This window comes from Neoarius graeffei, chromosome 9 (assembly GCF_027579695.1).
Source record: "Neoarius graeffei isolate fNeoGra1 chromosome 9, fNeoGra1.pri, whole genome shotgun sequence".
NCBI classification, from domain to species: domain Eukaryota; kingdom Metazoa; phylum Chordata; class Actinopteri; order Siluriformes; family Ariidae; genus Neoarius; species Neoarius graeffei.
Window position 1 is genome coordinate 58,613,635 of NC_083577.1, and position 23,781 is coordinate 58,637,415.

General features: G+C 39.0%; 1 protein-coding gene across 14 annotated transcripts in view; it reads right to left on the reverse strand.

Moving 5' to 3' along the window:
• Window positions 1–23,781, reverse strand: part of neb (nebulin) — a 71,610-nt gene that overhangs the window by 9,334 nt on the left and 38,495 nt on the right. For 6 of the 14 annotated variants that reach the window (XM_060929954.1, XM_060929961.1, XM_060929960.1 and 3 more), the window contains 47 exons: window positions 23,637–23,744; window positions 23,418–23,528; window positions 23,074–23,271; window positions 22,872–22,976; window positions 22,683–22,787; window positions 22,469–22,573; window positions 22,266–22,373; window positions 22,063–22,176; window positions 21,774–21,971; window positions 21,539–21,643; window positions 21,347–21,451; window positions 21,120–21,227; window positions 20,904–21,011; window positions 20,697–20,804; window positions 20,504–20,608; window positions 20,233–20,337; window positions 19,821–19,919; window positions 19,600–19,704; window positions 19,406–19,510; window positions 19,161–19,265; window positions 18,923–19,027; window positions 18,738–18,842; window positions 18,550–18,654; window positions 18,350–18,454; window positions 17,837–17,941; window positions 14,860–14,964; window positions 13,661–13,762; window positions 13,423–13,530; window positions 13,230–13,334; window positions 13,020–13,124; window positions 12,829–12,933; window positions 12,636–12,740; window positions 11,831–11,941; window positions 11,635–11,745; window positions 11,194–11,295; window positions 8,893–8,997; window positions 8,383–8,472; window positions 6,652–6,765; window positions 6,428–6,532; window positions 5,611–5,715; window positions 4,861–4,965; window positions 4,113–4,223; window positions 3,342–3,452; window positions 2,743–2,856; window positions 834–938; window positions 533–637; window positions 122–226 (listed from right to left, as the gene is read on the reverse strand). In XM_060929954.1, coding sequence (XP_060785937.1) covers window positions 122–226; window positions 533–637; window positions 834–938; window positions 2,743–2,856; window positions 3,342–3,452; window positions 4,113–4,223; window positions 4,861–4,965; window positions 5,611–5,715; window positions 6,428–6,532; window positions 6,652–6,765; window positions 8,383–8,472; window positions 8,893–8,997; window positions 11,194–11,295; window positions 11,635–11,745; window positions 11,831–11,941; window positions 12,636–12,740; window positions 12,829–12,933; window positions 13,020–13,124; window positions 13,230–13,334; window positions 13,423–13,530; window positions 13,661–13,762; window positions 14,860–14,964; window positions 17,837–17,941; window positions 18,350–18,454; window positions 18,550–18,654; window positions 18,738–18,842; window positions 18,923–19,027; window positions 19,161–19,265; window positions 19,406–19,510; window positions 19,600–19,704; window positions 19,821–19,919; window positions 20,233–20,337; window positions 20,504–20,608; window positions 20,697–20,804; window positions 20,904–21,011; window positions 21,120–21,227; window positions 21,347–21,451; window positions 21,539–21,643; window positions 21,774–21,971; window positions 22,063–22,176; window positions 22,266–22,373; window positions 22,469–22,573; window positions 22,683–22,787; window positions 22,872–22,976; window positions 23,074–23,271; window positions 23,418–23,528; window positions 23,637–23,744 — 5,169 coding nt within the window. Of the gene's footprint in view, window positions 1–121; window positions 227–532; window positions 638–833; window positions 939–2,742; window positions 2,857–3,341; window positions 3,453–4,112; window positions 4,224–4,860; window positions 4,966–5,610; window positions 5,716–6,427; window positions 6,533–6,651; window positions 6,766–8,382; window positions 8,473–8,892; window positions 8,998–11,193; window positions 11,296–11,634; window positions 11,746–11,830; window positions 11,942–12,635; window positions 12,741–12,828; window positions 12,934–13,019; window positions 13,125–13,229; window positions 13,335–13,422; window positions 13,531–13,660; window positions 13,763–14,859; window positions 14,965–15,366; window positions 15,469–17,836; window positions 17,942–18,349; window positions 18,455–18,549; window positions 18,655–18,737; window positions 18,843–18,922; window positions 19,028–19,160; window positions 19,266–19,405; window positions 19,511–19,599; window positions 19,705–19,820; window positions 19,920–20,232; window positions 20,338–20,503; window positions 20,609–20,696; window positions 20,805–20,903; window positions 21,012–21,119; window positions 21,228–21,346; window positions 21,452–21,538; window positions 21,644–21,773; window positions 21,972–22,062; window positions 22,177–22,265; window positions 22,374–22,468; window positions 22,574–22,682; window positions 22,788–22,871; window positions 22,977–23,073; window positions 23,272–23,417; window positions 23,529–23,636; window positions 23,745–23,781 lie in introns of all 14 variants that reach the window. The other 8 variants (XM_060929958.1, XM_060929965.1, XM_060929963.1 and 5 more) reach the window with 6 other exon arrangements.

A 23,781-nucleotide genomic window follows, 5' to 3' on the forward strand; every position in this document is an offset into this window, starting at 1 on the left:
AGACTAAAAGAAAAGAATTGGGCAAAAAAGCAAGAATTCAAAAAAGAGAAAATGATTAAAGTAGACTGTTAGAAAAAAAAAGCGCATATAAAGAGTAAAAATATACTTAATGAGTAGGTACCGAGCTGAAATTCTTTGTATTTTCTTTAACACGAAGCATTTCAGGGGTGTCTTGTACTGCTGTTACTTTGCCCTTAATGTTTTTAAGGTCAATCTGGTATTGAAGCTACAGAGAAAAGAGCACAAGGGCAATCAAGGTACTGCACACAGAGAAAAGCGCAGTGTGACAAATATGTTTCAGTTATGTTCAAATGAACACAACGACTGCAATCAATCATTCATAAGTTATTGAAAGAAGAGATGGAATCAACTGATACGGTTTAACTGTTCCAGATAGCTCACAGATGTAGCCATCTGTGAAACCTCAAACACAAATGACAAGAATCAAGGACAACACTACTAAGATAAGGTCCAACCTACTGGGAACAAAGGAAGGAACAAAAACAGAGACAAGTGGAAAAAAAAATCTTACATTGCTGAAGTTCTTCTGGTTCTCCCGCACTCTCTGCATCTCAGGAGTGTCCAGAACCGCGTTGTAGTGAGACATGGTCTTCTCTGCCTCCTCCTTGTACTTTTTCTGTTTGGAAAAAAATTAATAATGGTTGATGTGCCTTACATACCACAACTATGGTTGACACAAGATACTTCCAAAAACAATATTCTCATTAAAAATACAAATAAATTCCTGTCAAATAAACAGGTTCACTTGTTACTTATTACTTATGGTTCCTAGCAAAATATCACATGATCAGGGTGTGGCTATAAGCCATTACCTGGCTCACAATGTTCCTGATCTGCTGAGCGTGGATGATGTCAGGGGTGTCAAGCACGGTGGTGTAGCTGGCCCTGTCCTGCTCAGCACTGTACTTGTACTTAGCCTGTAAAACATGGGTTGAGCTTAGAGACACCTCTGACTTGGCAGCAACATGAAAAGTGTCTTGTTTAGGAGAATATTACGAACATTTCAGTAATGTTATTTGAAAAATGCATACAATAACGCTTCATATAACATTCATGAGCATTGAATAAACAATTATAAAAAAATACTAGGATTTAGCACAAATCTAAAGTCCTTTCGTACAAGTTCTAAGAACATCCAGCCATCCATTATCTGTAGCCACTTATCCTGTGCGGGGTCGCAGGCAAGCTGGAGCCTATCCCAGCTGACTATGGGCGAGAGGTGGGGTACACCCTGGGCAAGTTGCCAGATCATTGCAGGGCTGACACATTGAGACAAACAACCATTCACACTCACATTCACACCTACGGTCAATTTAGAGCCACCAATTAGCCTAATCTGCATGTCTTTGGACTGTGGGGGAAACCGGAGCACCCGGAGGAAACCCACGCAGACACGGGGAGAACATGCAAACTCCACACAGAAAGGCCCCTGTTGGCCACTGGGCTCAAACCCAGAACCTTCTTGTTGTGAGGCAACAGTGCTAACCACTACGCCACCGTGCTGCCCGTTCTAAGAACATCCATCCATTATCTGTAGCCGCCTATCTTGTTCTACAGGGTCGCGGGCAAGCTGGAGCCTATCCCAGCTGACTATGGGTGAGAGGAGGGGTACACCCTGGACAAGTCGCCAGGCTATCTCAGGGCTGACGCAGAGACAAACAACCATTCACACTCACATTCACACCTACGGTCAATTTAGACCAAACTGCATGTTTTTGGACTGTGGGGGAAACCGGAGCACCCGGAGATGGAGAGAACATGCAAACTCCACACAGAAAGGCCTCTGTCAGCCGCTGGATTCGAACCCAGGATCTTCTTGCTGTGAGGTAACAGTGCTAACCACTACACCACTGTGCTGCCCATTCTAAGAACATTTAATTTTTATTACAAATACCTATTGATTAAAGATATTTGACAGATTTTTTATATTTTTTTTTAATTTTTTTTAATAGAAGTTGCTGAGATTCCAACCAATGTTTGTTTATGAGAAAATGACCTGGTGGTTTTCTGCAAATTTCTTCAACGTTATCACGTAATTATTAAAATGGTTAACAGATGTATCGTAGGAGGGTGTAGCAACACCGATCTTGATGGGATTAGTACTCATCATTTCCCAAAAGACCGGACAATGAGAGAGAAATGGGAGCGCTTGGTCTACACAGGCTGTGCACTGAAACCGTGCAAGCTCTCGCAGCCTGCTGGCGCTTCTGCAGGTGACGTCACGAATCTGGCTCCAGACTCCCTTGGGATTTTTCCAGACACGTTTTGTTATTTTATTTTTTTCTGCTGTAGACAGATGGCCTTGTGCAAAATTACCCTTCTGGATGAGTGTGTAAAGGGACATACTTTCATATTAAAAAAATGAAATTGGTCCAGAATATGCCCTTTAATGAATGTACTGTACAACACAAGGATAAACAATTACTGTACAGTCTACATCAAAAGTTTTAGAAACCAGTTCATTAATCTTAAATAAAAATACTTTATATAAGTTTTGCATTATGAATATATTATGAAAGCCTGATGCAAGTTCAACTGAAATAAAGTAAAACCAATCGTTTATCTTGATAAATTATCCAAATAACTAAATTATCTAAATAACTTTTATCTCAATACATTATCTTAATAATTCACCCCCCAAAAATTCATCATTTGTCACGTGATGGGTAAAGGATCACGCGAACATCTTTCAACAGGATGATAGATGATCCATTCACTAACCTGGCTGAGGATTTCTGTAGCATTTCTTGCTCTCATAAAGTCTGGAGTATCGTTAGCCAAAGCCAACATTCCTTTGCCCTTTATCTCTTGCTCCAATGCCTTCTTATACTCTTTCTGTGGAGGTTTAAAGATCATTAAAGATCCAATCACATAGCTTTAAAATACAGAGTACTCTATATGCAAAGCTAGCAAATTGCAGCTAGGAAATATCCACATATCTGCGTAAAAGCTTCAAGATTAATATTAGAGGTTAAACAGGTTCATTAAGAAGACCCTTATTTTTAACAGCATCAGGGTATGGGTAAAGTCCTGTTAGAAAAAAAGGCAGTATTAAAAATAGGGAAATTCTGGGAGAAGAAAAAAAAAGATTTAGTGAGAAGCATAGTGGGATCAGCAAAGTTTTATTACCAAACCTGGTTAGATGATTGGATGGAGTGATCCATTAGGGAAGTGGACATTTTAGTGGTTAGCAAGAATCAGGACTCAGCACAATCAGTGCAGCCCTGTTAGTTAGTGTGGTAAAGAGGCAAAGGAGTCATGACTTCATGAAGGAGATTAAGCGCGAGATGGGGGATGGCTTCAGCCTGAGCTATTCCTACCTCATTGAGGATCTGAGTAGCATTCTTTGCTCTTAGCAATTCAGGAGTTTCCTCCAGCACTGTAAGCCCTTTACCCTTCACCCCTTCCTCTAGATCCCTCCTATACTCTTTCTACAGGGTGGAGAAGAATAGAGAGACTGCACAGAGAGCACACGGCAAGGCACACACTTGCAGTACCGGATACAGCACTGCTCACACACGGAGCTCAATATCACCATGCCTCTGTTCTACATGTGTGTATTTCTGTAGGTTATATTACACAATCACCTGGTTTCATAAGCAGGACTGTAATATGTGTGTTGCTGTTTTAGTGATGAATTCTGTTTGTTGTTTCAGAATTAGTCTGCATTCTCTTTTCTTGTAAATCACTGTGTTTTAAAGGCTGAACAAAGGCCTTAGTAAATACACATTTTTTTCAGGTGTTTACACCTAACACACCTAACACAATCACCAAAGTTAAAACTATACAGAAACATTAATAAAAACACACACTCAGGGTAATGAATGTGGATTTGGAAGGAGATAGAAGAGTATCAACAGAAGTAAAGACAAAATTGACAAACAACTCACAAAAAAAAACTTGGAACATTTAAATGACAAAGTTGGATGGGGTATTATTGGGAGTATTATGACTGGATGGTAAAACCATGCAAACTAACCACAACCTACTCAGCTGTAACCAGGAACAGTGTATTAAGCTTGGTGGGTCTTAGTATGATTACTGGGAATGGTGGAAAAAAAAAATACAATACAGACTGGTCCATTTGTTACCTCACTAGCAATTTTGGTGGCATGTCTGACATGTAACATTGCCGGAGTGACCTCCAAGCCTGACAGGTTCGTGCCTTTCATGTATTCCTCAAAGTCCTTCTTATAGTCTTTCTATCCACCGCAAAGATAAGAGAGTGAAAGACACATGAAACATCAGTAACACTGGCTTAATGTAACCTCTGTTGGTCTGAATGGGTCCTCAGAGAACTGCTGTTTTCTTATCCCGTAATGTAAAATCAGCGTAAAGCTGAGCAGGGAATGGCTGAGATTAAGTAGCAGCATTCAAATAATTCAACATACATAAGACGTAAACATATGACAGACAACAAAAGATACTTTACCGTCTCTGTACTGAGTGTAAATTGTCACTTGCTGGTTTTACCTTTATTTTGTACTACACTGGGTGTTTTTGTTGCTTTTGCTTTTCTTTTTGCACTATATTGCCTTTACTTTGTATTACTTCTTCTGCCTATTTATTTATTTGTAATTGGCATTCATGGTGGACAGCAAACTAAGAATTTCATTGTGCAAGTGGACATGTCCTTACTGCGCATATGACAATAAACACTTTGAACTTGAACTTTGAACTTGAACTTTAAGACTTAACCTGTTTTTCTTTATATTACTCAACACATCCGGAAAGGTTTGATTTAAAAAATATGAAATGGAGAATTTACATGCAAGTTAAATAAACTAAGTTAAATTAAACACCAATATAAAATCCTGTGGTGACTAATCACTGATTTACCTGGCTCTGCATATGCTGTGCTTCTTTGGCGCTCACATAAGTCGGAGTCTCAAAGTCCAGCATGGCCTTGCCTCTCTCCTTCTCATATTTCTCCTTGTACTTCACCTGAATTTAGAAAGAATCCCAAAGGTCAAACCCACGTGGAATGGTTAATCCACAAGAAAATATGTTGTTTGGAAAGTATGCCTAAACATTATTTGCTAAACCGCATTTAACTGCTCGTTAATTTTGAACTTCATAAACATTTAAAAGTGGCAAGAGTGTTAGTAGATATAAAAGTATCTCGCCTGACATACAGTATACAGTACAGTCTAATTTTAAGCAAAAGACCTGATGTATTTTAAATTTTAATATTATAAGATAAACATTCAAATGCTCAGTAAAATAAACTCAGTAAAAAGTAGAATAATTACATCTAGGGTCTTTCCAATCCATAAACAACTTTAGTTTTTATTGAAATGGTGTGAGAACATGTTTTACTACTTCCATAAAAAAAAGTTGCTTACCAAAACAATAACTGTAAAAAGGTTTATTGCAAAAATTACCCCAGTCAATATCAAATTAGCCCAGTCAATGAAACAATATCAAAATTAGCTGCCTGTGGGAAAATTAGAAGCAAAAGACTTACTGTATTTCAAACCTATGGTGATTTATACACATCACACAGATGATTTATAGACACACACGCACGCACACAGTTTTCAGGTGATGTCGATTTGTGGCCAGAACTTACACCATGTTGTGACTTACATTACTCTGCAGCTCTGAGGCCTCTCTGAGATGAAGCTGCTCAGGAGTGTCAGGAATCAAATGGTAGTGACCTCTACTCTCCTCAAATTTCTTCTTGTACTGGTACTAAGAGGGAACCCCCAAGCAAAGCAACTCAGTATAACAATGCTAACTAATTCAACTAGTTATAAACCACTTCTCACCCATTTGACTAGACCAAACTAAACTGAATGGAAATAGAATAGAATAAAATAAAATAAAATAAAAAATAAAATAAAATAAAATAAAATGCGGAACAAAAACCCTTCTGGAAAAACAACAAGGATGAAAATCTAACAAAATACAAAATGAAAAAAAAGCAAACAAACAAAAAACAAGAAGTAAAATGAGTAAAAAGAGAAAAAAAAACTTTCCAAAGTATTATTACAGAATAGATAGATAGATAGATAGATAGATAGATAGATAGATAGATAGATAGATAGATAGATAGATAGATAGATAGATAGATAGATAGAATCAACGGAGGGAGAAGGTTATCCAGGAGGTTCAATTTTTTTGTTATTTAGAATTCAGGATGACTTTAGTTTGGTTCTGTGATCACATGTGGGTGGAGGTAGCACAAATGTGAAAGGTTAAAGCTAGCTGCTAGTTAGAGAAGAGTTTTGGAGTCAGAGATGAGGCAGGTGAGGGTCACTACCAGATGATGTCCTTCACAAACATGTAAGAGTGTCAGGTGAGCTACATCCTTGAGGATAATAGATGTTTGTGATGATGTTGTTAAAATGAGGGAGTTAATGGAAGATGAAAAGGGAAATAATGGGGTTTGTGAAAATCTTACACTACTGGCCAGTTTGCTGGTACTCAAGCCATGCTGCATGGCCAGAGACTCAGACATGTCAGTCACAGGCTTATGAATCTTCTTCAGGTCACCCTTATATTTCACCTGCAAGAGAGACATAACAGAAATTTCTTTGTAGCATTCATCTATATGCATGACTTTAAAGTTGCAAAAATTTTCTCCTTGGATAATAGATAGGCATAAATATAATCCAAAGTACACACCTCACTTGCAAGTGTATTGGCGTCCTTCAAAGTCTGATAAATCTTACTGTTCTTCAGGTCATACTTTGGTCTCTTTCCTTTCATCTCCTTGTCGAACTTCTCTTTGTATTTCACCTTTTTGGGCAAAAGTACAATTAGCAGATAATAAAGGAAATAATGCAAGTAGAGTGAGCTGTCATTCTAACAACAAAATAAGAGATATGTTCCCTCATTAGTTACATGCATTTGTTGATACCGGAAACCAAATCGTTCTGCTACAACAGTCAGGCAGTCAAAAAGCTGCGGATGCCGCTGGAGACTGATTTAGAGAAACATATGCCTTCCAGTAATAACATGACATTCTATATCAGATGAATAACTCCTAATACACCATCCAGATATCAAGCACAGCACCCAGGTCTGGACAGAAAGACATTAACATTGGGTCTTCACAACACATATATAAGCATTGCATACTTTTTACTAACAATGCTAAAAGATTTATGTACAGCTTATTTTAGATAACACCAAAGGTTTTTCTAGTATGTGTCTCTATAAAAGAGAAAAGAAAGGAAAAAAACCTCAGTCATCATTCTTAGTCAACTATTTGGGAATGAAGTATATTGTCAATTAAGATGAAGTTTTTCAGTAGTCTTTACTAATAGTACATTCAATAACACTAATAACACACATAGTATAGTATAGTATAGTATAGTATAGTATAGTATAGTATAGTATAGTATAGTATAGTATAGTATAGTAACATAGTACTGATAACAACTAATAAACTGCCACTAACAGCAATCTCTTTCATTGAATGGCCAAGAAACACTAACACAATCAAAATTTCCTAGTTATAAAATAAACCAATTATAAATCAGCCAGCATTTCCTTAAAAAAAAAAAAAGATGTATAAATGTGTTACAAGGGCCCAATGTTGGTATCTTTCAAATATTGGCAGTGTTACCTCTCAAATATATATATATATATATATATATATATATATATATATATATATATATATATATATATATATATATATACACACACACACACAAAGTAATTTTTCTTTTGATCTGGAGATTCTTCCAAATTTTGGAGAAAAAATTCAATATATATATATATATATATATATATATATATATATATATATATATATATATATATATATATTTGAAATTTTTTCTCCAAAATTTGGAAGAATCTCCAGATCAGAAGAAAAATTACTTTGTGAGAACAAACAAATCAAATGAAAACAGAATCTCATGAGGATTGTGTCACTCCAATAAACCCATTGTAAGTTTATTGTTTTGTGAATATGTCTTCTTGCAGTAACAGTGGATTAACAATGCCATCTAGTGCTCTCAGCATCTCAGCAAGGCCAAGTGGATCTGCACAGTCCTCATTTTGTAAGGGATGCCAGAACATAGCAATTCTGATCATGATGTAATAATTCATTTTACACTGCACTGGAAAATAACAACACAATGAACTATGCTTGGCATAGCTTAGCAACAAGGCAAAAGCTTGCATGACCAACAGAAAAGTGGGACAAGAGTAATTCTGAGTGAGTGGGAAATAGAAACAGGAATAAGCAAATTTGCAGAAATGAGTGTTGTTGGTAAGGAGTATTTTAGAGTTCACGTCCTTAAAAATAACTGTGAGTGCCATCAAAGATTCAGTCAAAGAAAAAGGACAGAGAGAGATGTAACGCAAAGGCCATTTGCCCTGTGGTTCAGGGTCCATTCTTACATCACTAGTCAGAGCACTCATTTTCTTAATATGCCGGATCTGGGGAGTATCATAAGAGGCAGTTCCATGGAGGGAAGGCTTGGCCTCCACCTACAAAGCGCAGTGAGATGGCAGGGTGACAGCAATGAGAATGACACAGGACAAAAATGGACAGTAAATAGATGGGATATACACAAACTGAATTACATGAGGATGAATACATGAATATGTGACTGGTATGAATAAGGTGACAGAGTTAATTTTACACGCTAAATGTATCTAAATGTACACAGATCCATGGTCACAGGACAGTCAATGGTCACATAGACAGTATTAGACATTGCTATTAATGCTGGCTGGTAAGAGAAGCGCTGATGGAGCATTTAACACTACCACTACAGTTATTACAAGAGCAATACAATTTATTTTGCATAACTTAGAACATGGCGGTTGTTATGGTACAGCACATAAAAGAAGCAGAAATTGAATTATGATAAAAGAACGGCTAAAAGTAGGAGCAAGAAAAATTACCAGGCTGGTAAGCTTGGACACTTCAGTGGCCAAGTTGATATCAGGACGGTTGACCAGTGATCCTCCACGGCTGGCCTCCTCACGAGCTTTGTCACGGTAACCCACCTATAAGCAGAGCAAAATAGTTGATGTGGTTAGGAGTAACTGGCATGGCTCCCAAGCAACTCAACAGAAAAAGGATAAGCCTATGTTTGGGAGATTGCAAAATTGAATCCTGATGATGCCAGAGCAAAACTGACCATGCTCTCTGGGTAGGAGAGATGGCATACTTTCTCTCCCCTGTCAATCACAGCAACATTAGCCAATCATGGGCACCTGTGACCTCATGTGTGCGTAAGAGGTCAAATAGCCTTTTCCTCCATGTGTTATACTGCTTTCTGACATAACATAAGCAGCAGTTTAAAAAGACGCAGTTAGCTGACTTCACATATCTCAGAGGAAGAAAGTGCTCGCCTTCACCATACCTAGTTGTACGATAGGGGAGAGCTGGATGGGTGGTAGGAATTGGAAAGATGGCAAACATTGGGAATGAAAAAGAGCAGCTGGCACAATCGTAATTACAGTGGGGCAAAAAAGTATTTAGTCAGCCACCAACTGTGCAAGTTCTCCCCCTTAAAAAGATGAGAGAGGCCTGTAATTTTCATCATAGGTACACTTCAACTATGAGAGACAGAATGGGGGGAAAGAATCCAGGAAATCACATTGTAGGATTTTTAATGAATTAATTGGTAAATTCCTCTGTAAAATAAGTATTTGGTCACCTACAAACAATCAAGATTTCTGGCTCTCACAGACCTGTAACTTCTTCTTTAAGAGGCTCCTCTGTCCTCCACTCGTTACCTGTATTAATGGCACCTGTTTGAACTCGTTATCAGTATAAAAGACACCTGTCCACAACCTCAAACAGTCACACTCCAAACTCCACTATGGCCAAGACCAAAGAACTGTCAAAGGACACCAGAAAGAAAATTGTAGACCTGCACCAGGCTGGGAAAACTGAATCTGCAATAGGTAAGTAGCTTGGTGTGAAGAAATCAACTGTGGGAGCAATTATTAGAAAATGGAAGACATACAAGACCACTGATAATCTCCCTCGATCTGGGGCTCCACGCAAGATCTCACCCCGTGGGGTCAAAATGATCACAAGAACGGTGAGCAAAAATCCCAGAACCACACGGGGGGACCTAGTGAATGACCTGCAGATAGCTGGGACCAAAGTAACAAAGGCTACCATCAGTAACACACTACACCGCCAGGGACTCAAATCCTGCAGTGCCAGACGTGTCCCCCTGCTTAAGCCAGTACATATCCAGGCCCATCGGAAGTTTGCTAGAGAGCATTTGGATGATCCAGAAGAGGATTGGGAGAATGTCAGATGAAACCAAAATAGAACTTTTTGGTAAAAACTCAACTTGTTGTGTTTGGAGGAGAAAGAATGCTGAGTTGCATCCAAAGAACACCATACCTACTGTGAAGCATGGGGGTGGAAACATCATGCTTTGGGGCTGTTTTTCTGCAAAGGGACCAGGACGACTGATCCGTGTAAAGGAAAGAATGAATGGGGCCATGTATCGTGAGATTTTGAGTGAAAACCTTCCATCAGCAAGGGCATTGAAGATGAAACGTGGCTGGGTCTTTCAGCATGACAATGATCCCAAGCACACCACCCGGGCAACGAAGGAGTGGCTTCGTAAGAAGCATTTCAAGGTCCTGGAGTGGCCTAGCCAGTCTCCAGAGCTCAACCCCATAGAAAATCTTTGGAGGGAGTTGAAAGTCCGTGTTACCCAGTGACAGCCCCAAAACATCACTGCTCTAGAGGAGATCCGCATGGAGGAATGGGCCAAAATACCAGCAACAGTGTGTGAAAACCTTGTGAAGACTTACAGAAAACATTTGACCTCTGTCACTGCCAACAAAGGGTATATAACAAAGTATTGAGATGAACTTTTGTTATTGACCAAATACTTATTTTCCACCATAATTTGCAAATAAATTCATTAAAAATCAGACAATGTGATTTTCTGGATTTTTTTTCTCATTTTGTCTCTCATAGTTGAAGTGTACCTATGATGGAAATTACAGGCCTCTCTCATCTTTTTAAGTGGGAAAACTTGCACAATTGGTGACTGACTAAATACTTTTTTGCCCCACTGTATGTCCTGTTATATAACTTATTAGGGAAAGTGACTAACTGGCTGTGTCACCTTGAAAAACATTTCATCACTTATCCGATGAAGACTTTTGTATTAGTGATGAGGCATCTTACAGATTATAGCACAAGCCAATCCAAGTAGAAATTACCTCACTGATGAGCTTGGCAGCCTGGGTAGCCTTCAGGATGTCTGGACGATCAGCAACAGGTGTATAATGCAGCTTGGCCTTAGCTTCTTGTTTATAGTTGATCTAACAAAGATGAGAGCACAGAGGTAAACCTACTGCATATTAGTCTTCTCAAAACAACCAGACACTAAAATATTACATGCTCAGAAAAATGGTTCCTCAAGCGTTCTTTGGATGATGAATTGCCTACCCTTGGAACCTTTTCTGAACCCCCCCCCCCCCCCCCCCCCCCCCCCCCCCCCCCCCCAACTGTGACTTGGTTTGTCAAAACTTAATTGGTTCAGCAAGACACCAAAAACTGAAGAAACCATTATGGTGCCAGATTAAACTCTGCATGTTCTTCTGCTCACTGGGTTGTAAGGAAAGGCTCATTGTTTAGATTTTCAAGCCAAACTGACTCACATTGCTCTGGTTCTTAGCCACATCTATGGCATGCTGCACATCTGGAGGTACAGTCATATTGTTGTACTCAGACTTTCCTTTCGCCTTCTCAAACTTCTCCTTGTACAGGTTCTGTGGAAAGATTACATGAACTATAATGTCCTCACAATCCAGATTAGTTCCTAGAAATATGAACATACTGAAAATGAGCACTTACAGAACTTGTTATTTTGGTCACCACTTTACTGTGGGCTGTGTCACGGGTCTCAGGCAGGGTGGTGAAAGAGCCGGACTGGCGCGCCTTCTTGCTCTCCAGCTTGTATTTGCTCTGCAAAGGAATGTTTAAATGAGGTGATAGTGCTCTTTCTCCTATGTGTAAATCAATAACAACAATTAGGCATGTAAGAATATATTGTGTGACGATAAATTGCCATGTGAATTTATGACGATTCAAATCGATGAAAAAAAAACTGCGATTATTATCAGGCTTCCTTATCAAATCGATTGATAATTAGATCGTAATTGCATTGTTTAGACAATGTAAAATAGTGGCAATACACGTGACTTCACCGTAGGTAGAAGTAACAGCTCTAATGCTGCAAAAAAACGCACAAAAAACGATGGGGAAAAACGATGGGAAAGAGCTGTTGTGCGTTTGACTGTATGAATAGGTTTAACAAGAAATTGGAGCTATCTTTGTACAGACTGCTGAAAGCTAAAAAAAAAGAGAAGAAAAATGGAGGGTAGTATAAATGTTAATAAAAGTTTATAAAGAAAAGACTTCTTTGCTATTAACAGTTTCATTTTTAATAAAAGGAATATTTTAGTTAATAGACTATTATATTTTACTCCAACCTTTTTGATAATTACATATTCATCATTTAATTTTTTTTTCAAAAATATCATGGTAAATATTATATATATATATATATATATATATATATATATATATATATATATATATATATATATATATATATATATATATGCTGTATGCATCTACGGTAAGCTCCTTTTGCTACCTCAGAAACCAGACCAGACACTGATTTAGCATGGATGATCTGAGGGGTATCATGAACAACGTGATAGTGTCCTTTGGCCTCTTGATACTTTTGCTTGTATTTAATCTGGTGAAGAAACACAAATAATTTATATAGTACATAAAAGCAAATCAGTTACAATTACAAATTACCAAATGAATGATCTGGCACTCACATCACTGTAAAGTTCAGTGTTATGCTTGGCTAGAACTGTGTACTTATCGTCAGTAACAGGCATCACACAGCCTTTCAGCATCTCCTTGTCGTACTTGTAATCAACCTGTAAAGGTGAATATGTTATTCATTCTCTGTGTTTGACATGGAATCAAGGATAAAACAGAGCATTGAAAAGCAATGAACACTTACATCACTCTGCTGGTAGACGATTTTGGCAGCATGGACAAAGTCGGGTCTGTCCACAGTCCAAATCCACTTATTCTTGGTGGCCTCATACTTCTTTTTGTAGTCAAGCTACAGCAGAAAAACACACACATGGTTTAAACACATTCCTTAAGAAATGAGAGATGAGCCCAGATATTTGCTGAGAATGTGCTGAGATATTTGCTGAGAATTTACATTGGTGATGTTCTTGTAGGCCTCTTTGGCAGCCCGGATGTCGAAAGCATCAGGAGCTATGTTGATGTGAGCTTTGTTTTTCTCATACAATTCCTTATATTTCAGCTGTGAAGGAAACAGCAGTGTTAAGATCCTACAAATTGAAATTGATTATTTGCATTGATAGATTTTTCACCAGAACTGCAAAACTTACATTGCTGGTGATTTCTTTGACTTTCTTCATGTGCAGATTCAGAGGAGTATCGTGCCCAAGTGTGTAGCCTTTAGCCTTATTCTTATTATACTCCATCTTGTAGATGATCTGGAAATGAAAATTGTCCCAATATCATTCATTTTGAGAAAGTAGCAAATCCTAACAGGCTTTACATAACAGAATACAGAAACATTGACGTCACAGAGTCGAGAAGGCAAAGACAGTGGTGAGGCCTTACATCGCTGATCTGCTTTCTACGCTTGTGGACCTGGTGCTCAGGGGTCTCCAGTACTGATGTGTATTTTGACTTGAGACGCTCATATTGTGACCTGTACTTCCACTGAGAAAGGAAGAAATTCACACAAGTCAGAGTCTGGATACGGCCATACCAATAAACAATATGTTCAATATTAATTGTATTAATATAATGAGTTGTTTAGTACAATGGACTGATGGGGTTGCAGTGCATACTAGAGGAAGTAAGAAGTGTTATGTATTTGTGCAAGAATGTTTTACTATGCCCAAAACCAGAGCTGACACCTTGTAAACTGACACAAGCTGTGGTTTGGGAAATAAAACAGTGTTTACTTGTATTAGAACACAGCAGAAAGCATGCGACTGTTTTCCATTATTAAAGGATATATGACCTTCATCTCTGTACAAAATAAACATGCATAAAAATGCAAACAGTGAGGTCATGCATTTTTTTTATACCAGTTTCCAGTTGAAAAAAAGACTTGTATTTATTCTGCTATTATGAAGTTAATTAGACTTCAGATACTGTATATCACGGGGTGGCACGGTGGTGTAGTGGTTAGCGCTGTCGCCTCACAGCAAGAAGGTCCGGGTTCGAGCCCCGTGGCCGGCGAGGGCCTTTCTGTGCGGAGTTTGCATGTTCTCCCCGTGTCCGCGTGGGTTTCCTCCGGGTGCTCCGGTTTCCCCCACAGTCCAAAGACATGCAGGTTAGGTTAACTGGTGACTCTAAATTGACCGTAGGTGTGAATGTGAGTGTGAATGGTTGTCTGTGTCTATGTGTCAGCCCTGTGATGACCTGGCGACTTGTCCAGGGTGTACCCCGCCTTTCGCCCGTAGTCAGCTGGGATAGGCTCCAGCTTGCCTGCGACCCTGTAGAACAGGATAAAGCGGCTAGAGATAATGAGATGAGATGAGAATTTAATGCAATGCACAGGCCAGAACAGAATGATGCTAATCATACCTATAACAGCATGTATATGAATCACCTCACATTTTCCACATTGCTTAATGCACTATATCAGGGTTCAGTGGGTGTGTTATTTAAAGCTGTGGTTGATGAAGAAGCATAGCCAAAAAGTGATGATGATGGATGATTTCATCAAAAATTATGTTAGGATGGATGGAGAATGGACATATTAGGTTTCCAGGGGCCTGCAGCAATGCTTGCAGGCAGATGATTACCTTACTCCACATGCTAGTGTTGTACATGGCTTTCAAAAGGTCAGGACGAAGCAGCTCATTGCAGCCACTTTTGAGCAGCTCTTTGGCCCTGATTTTATACCTGACCTGTTCACAGAAGAGACATACACATATACACACACGCACATACACACAGGTCATGCTACAGGGTAAGAGGAGAATGCACAAGGGGATCTTGCAGTCCAGAAAGTGGTTTGCTCTTGTATTAACCTGCCAGGTCCAGATAGGTGTCAACAATATGATTAATCATAGACTGAAGGAATTTCTAAGCCAGTAGTATTATTACTGGTACTATTCATCATAGTATTGGAAAACTATTCTGCAAATTTACTATCTGGAGTGTACAGGTTGACACTGTGCACACTCAAAGAACCCACTGAGGGAAATCTGTGTGGCACAGTGACACAAACCGATGCATTATCTCGCAGATCTGAGACGGCGTCATGCTCAGGACCTGTGGCCATATAATCTAGAGCTGGAGGGCTTTACCTGGCTCATTTTGTTGACCTCTTTAGCCAAGAGGTTTCTAGGGTCATCTAGAACTATGCTGTACTTATCCTTAATCTTCTCATAGGCTGCGCGGTAGGCTCTCTGCTCAGAACATTAGAGGAAGACTTTAATTTAAGAAGACCCCTGGCTCCAATTTAACATTCAACCAGGAGACAGATGCCTTACATTCATCCATGGGAAAGAAGAATTTACAATGACATTTAAATATGATAGTACGTACATTGCTTCAGAGTAAAAGGCATCATCAATATACAGTGGCATGCAAAAGTTTGGGCACCCTTGCTGAAAATGTCTGTTACTGTGAGTAGTTAAGTGAGCGGAAGATGAACTGATCACCAAAAGGCATAAAGGTAAAGACGACACATTTCTTTAATATTTTCCGCAAGATTACATTTTATTTCCATCATTTATAGGCATGGGGCGGCACGGTGGTGTAGTGGTTAGCGCTGTCGACTCACAGCAAGAAGGTCCGGGTTCGAGCCCCGTGGCTGGCGAGGGCCTTTCTGTGCGGAGTTTGCATGTTCTCCCCGTGTCTGCGTGGGTTTCCTCCGGGTGCTCCGGTTTCCCCCACAGTCCAAAGACATGCAGGTTAGGTTAACTGGTGACTCTAAATTGACCGTAGGTGTGAATGTGAGTGTGAATGGTTGTCTGTGTCTATGTGTCAGCCCTGTGATGACCTGGCGACTTGTCCAGGGTGTACCCCGCCTTTCGCCCGTAGTCAGCTGGGATAGGCTCCAGCTTGCCTGCGACCCTGTAGAAGGATAAAGCGGCTAGAAATAATGAGATGAGATTTATAGGCATAAAATACCAAAAAATGAATAGGACCTGAAGCAAAAGTTTGGGCACCTGACATGGTCAGTACTTAGTAGCACCCCCTTTGGCAAGTATCACAGCTTGTAAACACTTTTTGTAGCCAGCTAATAATCTTTCAGTTCTTACCTGGGGGATTTTCGTGCATTCATCCTTGCAAAAGGCTTCCAGTTCTGCAAGTTTCTTGGGCTGTCTTGCATGCACTGCTCTTTTGAGATCTATCCACAGATTTTCAATGATGTTTAGGTCAGGGGACTGTGAGAGCCAGGGCAAAACCTTCAGCTTGTGCCTCTTGAGGTATTCCATTGCAGATTTTGAGGTGTGTTTTGGATCATCGTCTTGTTGTAGGACCCATCCTCTTTTTAACTTCAACTTTTTTACAGATGGTGTGATGTTTGCTTCCAGAATTTGCTGGTATTTATTCGAATCCATGCTTCCCTCGACCAATGAAATGTGCCCTGTGCCACTGGCTGCAACACAACCCCAAAGCATGATCGATCCACACCCATGCTTCAGAGTTGGAGAGGTGTTCTTTTCCTGGAATTTGGCACCCTTTTTTCTCCAAGCATACCTTTGCACATTGTGGCCAAAAAGTTCTATTTTGATTTCATCAGTCCACAAGACTTGTTTCCAAAATGCATCAGGCTTGCTTAGATGTTGATTTGCAAACTTCAGACACTGAATTTTGTGGCTAGGATGCAGGAAAGGTTTTCTTCTGATGACTCTCTCATGAAGGTCATATTTGTTCAGGTGTCGCTGTATAGTAGAACAGTGCACCACCACTCCAGGGTCTGCTAAATCTTTCTGAAGGTCTTTTGCAGTCAAACAGGTTTTTTTTTATTTGCCTTTCTAGCAATCCAACGAGCAGTTCTTTCAGAAAGTTTTCTTCATCTTCCAGACCTCACCTTGATCTCCACTGTTTCTGTTAACTGCCATTTCTTAATAACATTACAATCTGAGGAAACAGTTACCTGAAAACACTTTGCTACGTTCTTGTAGCCTTCTCCTGCTTTGTGAGCATCAATTATTTTATTATTCAGAATGTGAGGGAGTTGCTTAGAGGAGCCCATGGCTGTTGATTTTAGGGACAAGTTTGAAGAGTCAGAGAATTTATACAGCTTTGAAATCTGCATCATCTGACCTTTCCTAACAAAGAATTTGAACAAGCCACAGCTCAATAAGCTAATTAAGGTCTGGAACCTTGGTAAAAGTTACCTGAGAACTCAAATGTATTGGGGTGCCCAAACTTTCGCATGGTGTTCCTTTTCTTTTTTCACTCTCCAATTGTACAAAACAAAAATAATACGCAAATCTTGCATAAAACGCTGAAAAGAAATGTCTCGTCTTTACCTTTATGCCTTTTGGTGATCAGTTCATCTTCTACTCACTTAACTATTCACAGTAACAGACATTTTCAGCAAGGGTGCCCAAACTTTTGCACGCCACTGTATTTGTACTGAAATTTACCTTTACACCTGTTTCCACTTTCGATGCAGAGAAAGAAACCATGTTAAGTTTTTATATACAATACAATATACAATAATCATGTCATTTTGAAATTCTAATAATCATTTGCTTTTTGCTATGATTTATTTTAAAATTTTAATTAAAAAAAGACAATACAATTATTTTGACTTACATCATCGGACAGGGCAGTTGCATGTTTAGCAGTTTCAAAGAATGGTGTGTCACATGTGTACTTGAAGTTGCCTTTGTTCTTCTCATAGGACGCCTTGTACAGTCTCTGTTAACAAAATAAAAGGATGTGATACACATTAATATTTAGTAGTACTGCGTAAGCTTGTATATTTCATACATCCTGTAATACAATATATTTTCTTGACTTGGAAACACTTTTTTCTTATTTACACTACTCATACTGTTTTCCACTTCTACGTTATATTGTATTTTGTTTATTGTATTCTCACTGTAATTATTTTATTTCATTCCATTTTAATGGTATTTGTTTAAAGTAGGATGATAGTTGTGTACTCTGTGTGTGCGCGCGTGTGTGTACATTTTGTACATATTATAATGTTACATGTAAGCAATTTACCTGAGTTTCTTCATAAGCATTTCAAGGTCCATATGTCTTGACAAACTGACAGTTGATAAATAAACTTGACTTGAATCCAAGACTGAAATGTTTTACCTCACTGTACAGTGCTTTGTTATGCTCAGCCTGCTTCAACAGAGGTGTGTCCCACACGTAGCAGCCAATGCCTTTGACCCAGTCCAGATCCTCTTTGTATTTGACCTGCCATATAGGAAAGTGAGAAGGGAGCATGTTCAAAGGTTCTTTCAAAGGAATTACCCTCATGCTATTATGTATGAAATATAAATTGCACTCACATCACTGACGCAGTCTCGCACAATCTTGCTGTGGAAGAACTCAGGACGATCCGGGATGGATTTCCATGTGCCCAGTGAGCTAATGTATTTCTCCCTGTATTTAACCTGTGGTACAGAGAGAAAGACACTGAAAGATCCCCAAACCAAATTTCTATCACATTTAAAATGGAGAAATATTTATTACTGACCTCGCTGATGTCATCTCTGACCCGCTTAGCACAAACAATGTCCCGAGCATCCTTAGTGGCGTGGTAGTGTCCTTTAGCTAACTCATATGTCTCTTTGTAGCGCAGCTATAGGGAGAAGCAGGCATCAGATCTATAGAGGCCATGAACAGACTAGGAAATTTTAATAGAAAGTGATGTATACTTACATCACTGGAATTAAGGTAAGCCTTTTTGGCACGGATTAGGATTGGTGTGTCATGGATGGCAGTGTACTTGTGCTTCATCTTCTCGTACTGCTCTTTGTACTTGGTCTAGAGGCAAAGAAGGTGCATGTAAATATATATATATATATATATATATATATATATATATATATATATATATATATATATATGCAAGTATGGTGGTTAAAATATTTGATCACTCATCAAGAATCTGCCCTACCTCACTGTACACCACTTTCATAGATCTGGCATGATTCAGGATAGGGGTATGAAGCTCTGGAGTGTAGAAGGCTCTTTCTTTGGAAGCCAAATCAGTATACAGCCACTATAAAATGAAAAGTCATATCATACAAAACTCTTCTTCAATGATGAAATTACTCACGAGAGCAAACAAACTGAAAGCTCATGATAGCCCCATAAATGCACCCAACGATTTTTCATAGAATATTGTAAAAAGTGCTTTACTTTATTGACAAGAGTCTGGGCCCACTTGGCCCTCTTGAATTCAATAGCATCACCAGTAGTGCTGCACTGAGTCTTCTGCAGATTTCCAGCAGCTTTGTACACCAACTAAAGACAACAAGAGAAACATTGCTTTGAACATTAGTCTATTTAAAGATATATTAACTAGATCTGAAGTGCTATGAACTTAAACGCACATCGCTTATGTGAGTCTTCAGTTCGGACACACGCTTGTACTCTGGTGTTTCTAGGACCACAGAGAAGTTAGCAAAGTTCTTCTTGGCCTCAACGTCATAAGAAGTCTAGAGGGTGAAAGTGAAGTGTTAGAGTTAAAAACACATCATTTCAGGATGAAGCATTTTCAATGTGCATGCATGGTAGATGACAAAGGTGATTATATTTCTACACTGATAGTTACCCTGAATTTGTTGATTGCACGGATGCGGACCATCTCAGGAGAATCAAACACAAAGCAACCAATGCCTCTCAGCCACTGCAGATCCTCTTTATATTTCAGCTATAAGGAATACAAGCAAGCACAGTAAACACAAAAATACAGTATGTTACTTATACACTACAGTAGATCATTTGAGGCCTGAAAGGACAAAAAAACAAAAAAACAAAACAAGTAGATGGTATCAGTACTAATTATTATCAATTTAATACTTTTGCTGCAGAATAATGCCCTGATATTAGGACATCACTTTTTTCCAAATCACCTCCTGTTTGATGACAATCATTAATTTCCTTAAATATCAGATACCATTAAATAAAATGCAAAATATAAATCCAAATGAACACAATATTATGAAGGTCTGAACAGCACATACATCACTGTTGATCTCATTGACGTGTGCGTAGTGTATCAGCTCTGGTGTGATTGGCATTGGTAGTAGAGTCCCTCTGCTGTTGTAGTACTTTTCTTTATAGCAAATCTGTTGAGAAACAGCATGAGAATGTGAACTTGGAAACTTTCATTTGAGATATTCAGGTATTACTTGTGCGTTCTTTAAAAGGCTGCTCTTTTCAAGTTTATAATAGAATTAATGGAATGAACTGCCCAAACTTGCTGAATGAACACATCAACCATGCTTTACTCACATCACTGATGGCCTCCTGGGTGGCCTTAACCTGTCTGATCTCAGGGGTGTCATACACAGAGTGAACCTTGTCCTTTTCCTTTTCATACCGGGCACGGTATAGTCGCTGAAAGAATAAAACGTCGATAAAATATAATACGGTGTTTCTTCTATTCATATAGTATCTTACTGTAGATGCCAAAAGTTTGTCTTACTTCATTGATGACCTGGTTAGCCTTTCTTATGGCGACAAAATTGACACCATTGGGGTCCATTTTGTAGCTCCTGGCTTTATTGAGTTCATAAGTTTCCTTGTACTTCACCTATAGGATGTAAACAGAGGGCATGTTTGTGAGGTATATTTTCAATATCAGCTGAAAATACCTTAACCTCGGAGTGTGCTGTGCTAGTGTGCTTCTTACATTGCTAGTAGTGATGTTGTTGAGCTTGGCTTGCAGGACAAGTGGCATGTCATAAGGAAGAGAGTAGCCAGTGGGCATAGAACGCTTGTTTGCCTCTTTGTAGATGTGCTAGATAGAAAAACACAAACAAAAATTATTTTGCACAACATATATACAAGCATCCATGATTACGAACTACTGGTGAAGTGATATAGTTAGCTAGAAAAGAAAACTTACGTCACTCTGGATGTAGTTGGCCAAACGAGCCCTTTCAGTCTCCACAGTCTTAGCAGGAGCAGTGTTTGTACCTTTCACATTGGTGACATAGTCATAATGATAGTTGAGCTGAGAATGAAAAGGACAGGAGTTAAGGGTCTCTAACTCAAACATTAAAATACTGAGTCAAGCTCAAGGTATATGGTTAAAATGAAGAAATATTCTGGAAACATTTTTAAAAACCTTACATCACTCAGATTCTGGGCACTCTGCTTGCATGTCTCATATACTGGGGTCTCTGTTACCACAGAGAAGTTCTTCAAATGCTCAATTCCTTTAGCTCTGTATAGGTTCTAAAACAGGCAAGAAAAAAGTTCAGATAGAAGTGTAGAGAGGTATGTGAGCCATGATACAGAGAGTAATGGAGAGTGCATACTTACCTCACTCTGTAGCTTCATGGCCTGCTTGCACCGCAGAATTTCAGGAGTATCCCATGCATAACATCCAATACCCTTCAGCCAGTTCATATCATCTTTGTAAAAGATCTGGCAATAAACAAGAAGAACGCAATCAATGTCAAGAAAAAGTAGAACGGCTTTCAATCAGATGTTATTTCATATAGAGATTTGAAATTGTTTACTTGTTCCATCGAATAAGGTTTGCACATTTACTCACATCACTCAGCTGCTCATTGACTTTGCGGGCATGTACATAGACCTGCATGTCAGGCAGGCAGATCCATTGGTGCAGGTATTTACGATAGTCTATGTCACTGATCATTTTCTGGGTGTTGCGGGCAGCCACTACATCTAGCATATCAGGAGGCACGTGAATTTTGGCTTTTGTTTTTTCCCAGTTCTCCCTGTACAAGCGCTGTGGAAGAACATAAGAATTAGAAAAGGATCATAATTGCTGTGATATCATAACTCACAGGAACATACATGTAGCTGAAAATACCACATACATCCAAGTTAAGTTTTCCAGCTTTGATACATCTGACAGTGGCTGGGTCGTCCTCCAGACACTTAGGCAGGCTGTACAGGGACTTAAACTTCTCGTAATCTTCTTTGTATTTCACCTGTAAGAAATAACAGTATATTCAATAGATGTCCAGAGCAATTTTTTGTCATTTTGAATGTTGGTGAAGATGTGTGGAAATGTACTCACTTTGCTCAGGAGGACCTTCTGCTGTTTGGCATGGACCATAGCATTGGAGTCATGAGGAATGCTATAGCTGTTGGCCTTGATTGTATCCCAGATGGCGGAATAGGCTTTCTGTGAGAGAAAAGACAAAGTTTACAGACACTCGGTCCAACAGCATAAATTGAAACAAAAGCATTTTAGCATCATACTGTTTTCTTCAGACTTACAGTGCTGTAAAGCTGCTTCAAGTTGTGGCATCGTACATAATCAAACGTGTCTAAAACAGGAGTGTATTTGTGCTTGTCCTTGTGGTAGGCCTCTCTGTAGTTCAGCTGTAAGTGAAGTACAAATGACACAGCATATTAACATTCAAATGTCCAACAAAACAGAACTCTTAAAGTTAATTAAAGAAAATGAATAAATAATTTAGTGAGGTCGTACCTCACTAGCCCATGTGTGGCCCAGTATAGCAGTCACGTACACAGGAGTGTCTGTCACAATAGAGTAGTTATTGAACTCTTTCTTGGCCTCTTCTTTGTACTTTATCTGTTTAAAACAAATGTAAAATGTCAGAATGAGCAAATATGAATGTTTACAAAAAATGTTCCAGCTAATCTAAGTGTTACTCACATCACTCTGAAGCCCATACGACTTCTGGGCACGCACAATTTCTGGTGTGTCCCAGACATAGCAGCCAATTCCCTTCATCCAGTTCAAGTCATCTTTATAGAAAATCTGCAGGAAAAAAAGATTAAATAATCCCATTTTACTGCTGAAACAGAAACAGTGTAATCCATATCTAATTTGATTCTAAGATTCATAGATAACCTACATCACTCAGGATCTCATTGGCCTTGCGGGCACGGATAGCATCATTCTGATCTGGATGGCATGTCCATTGGTGCAGGTAGGTGCGGTACAGCACATCACTTAGGATGTCTTGGCATTTCTTGGCTACCACATGGCTGATCATGTCATGTGGAATATGGAGATTAGTCTTGGTTTTATGGTAATCCTGATGATAGAATCTCTGTAGAAAAGCAAAACAAGATCATGCTATAACACATAGAAAAAAAGCATGATGTCTTTAGCACTGCTCAAGCATTAAAAGATTACATTCGATCTAAAAACCTGTGTGATGTAAGAACATGCACTATTGATGCTAGACAAACTTACCATATTCTTCATCTTTTCCATTTTCCCAAAGTGGACCACCTCAGGGAAGTCAACCAGAGTGTTGGCCATGTAATGACCCTTGTCTTTCTCATGGGCATCATGGTACTTAACCTACATAGTTCAAATGCACAAGCAGTAAATTAAATAATGCATACATGTGACTATTGTTGCTACATTAAACATAATTATGCATACGCAAAAAAGTGAAGGGACACTTACATCACTGACAACGTCTTTGGTTTTCTTAGCTGATACAAGTGGCAGGTACTCATGGTCCAGCTGATATCCAGTGGCTTTAGCTTCATCCCAGCCAAGTTTGTACAGTTTCTGTATTAAACAACAATAATCATAGGTATGTTTTCAC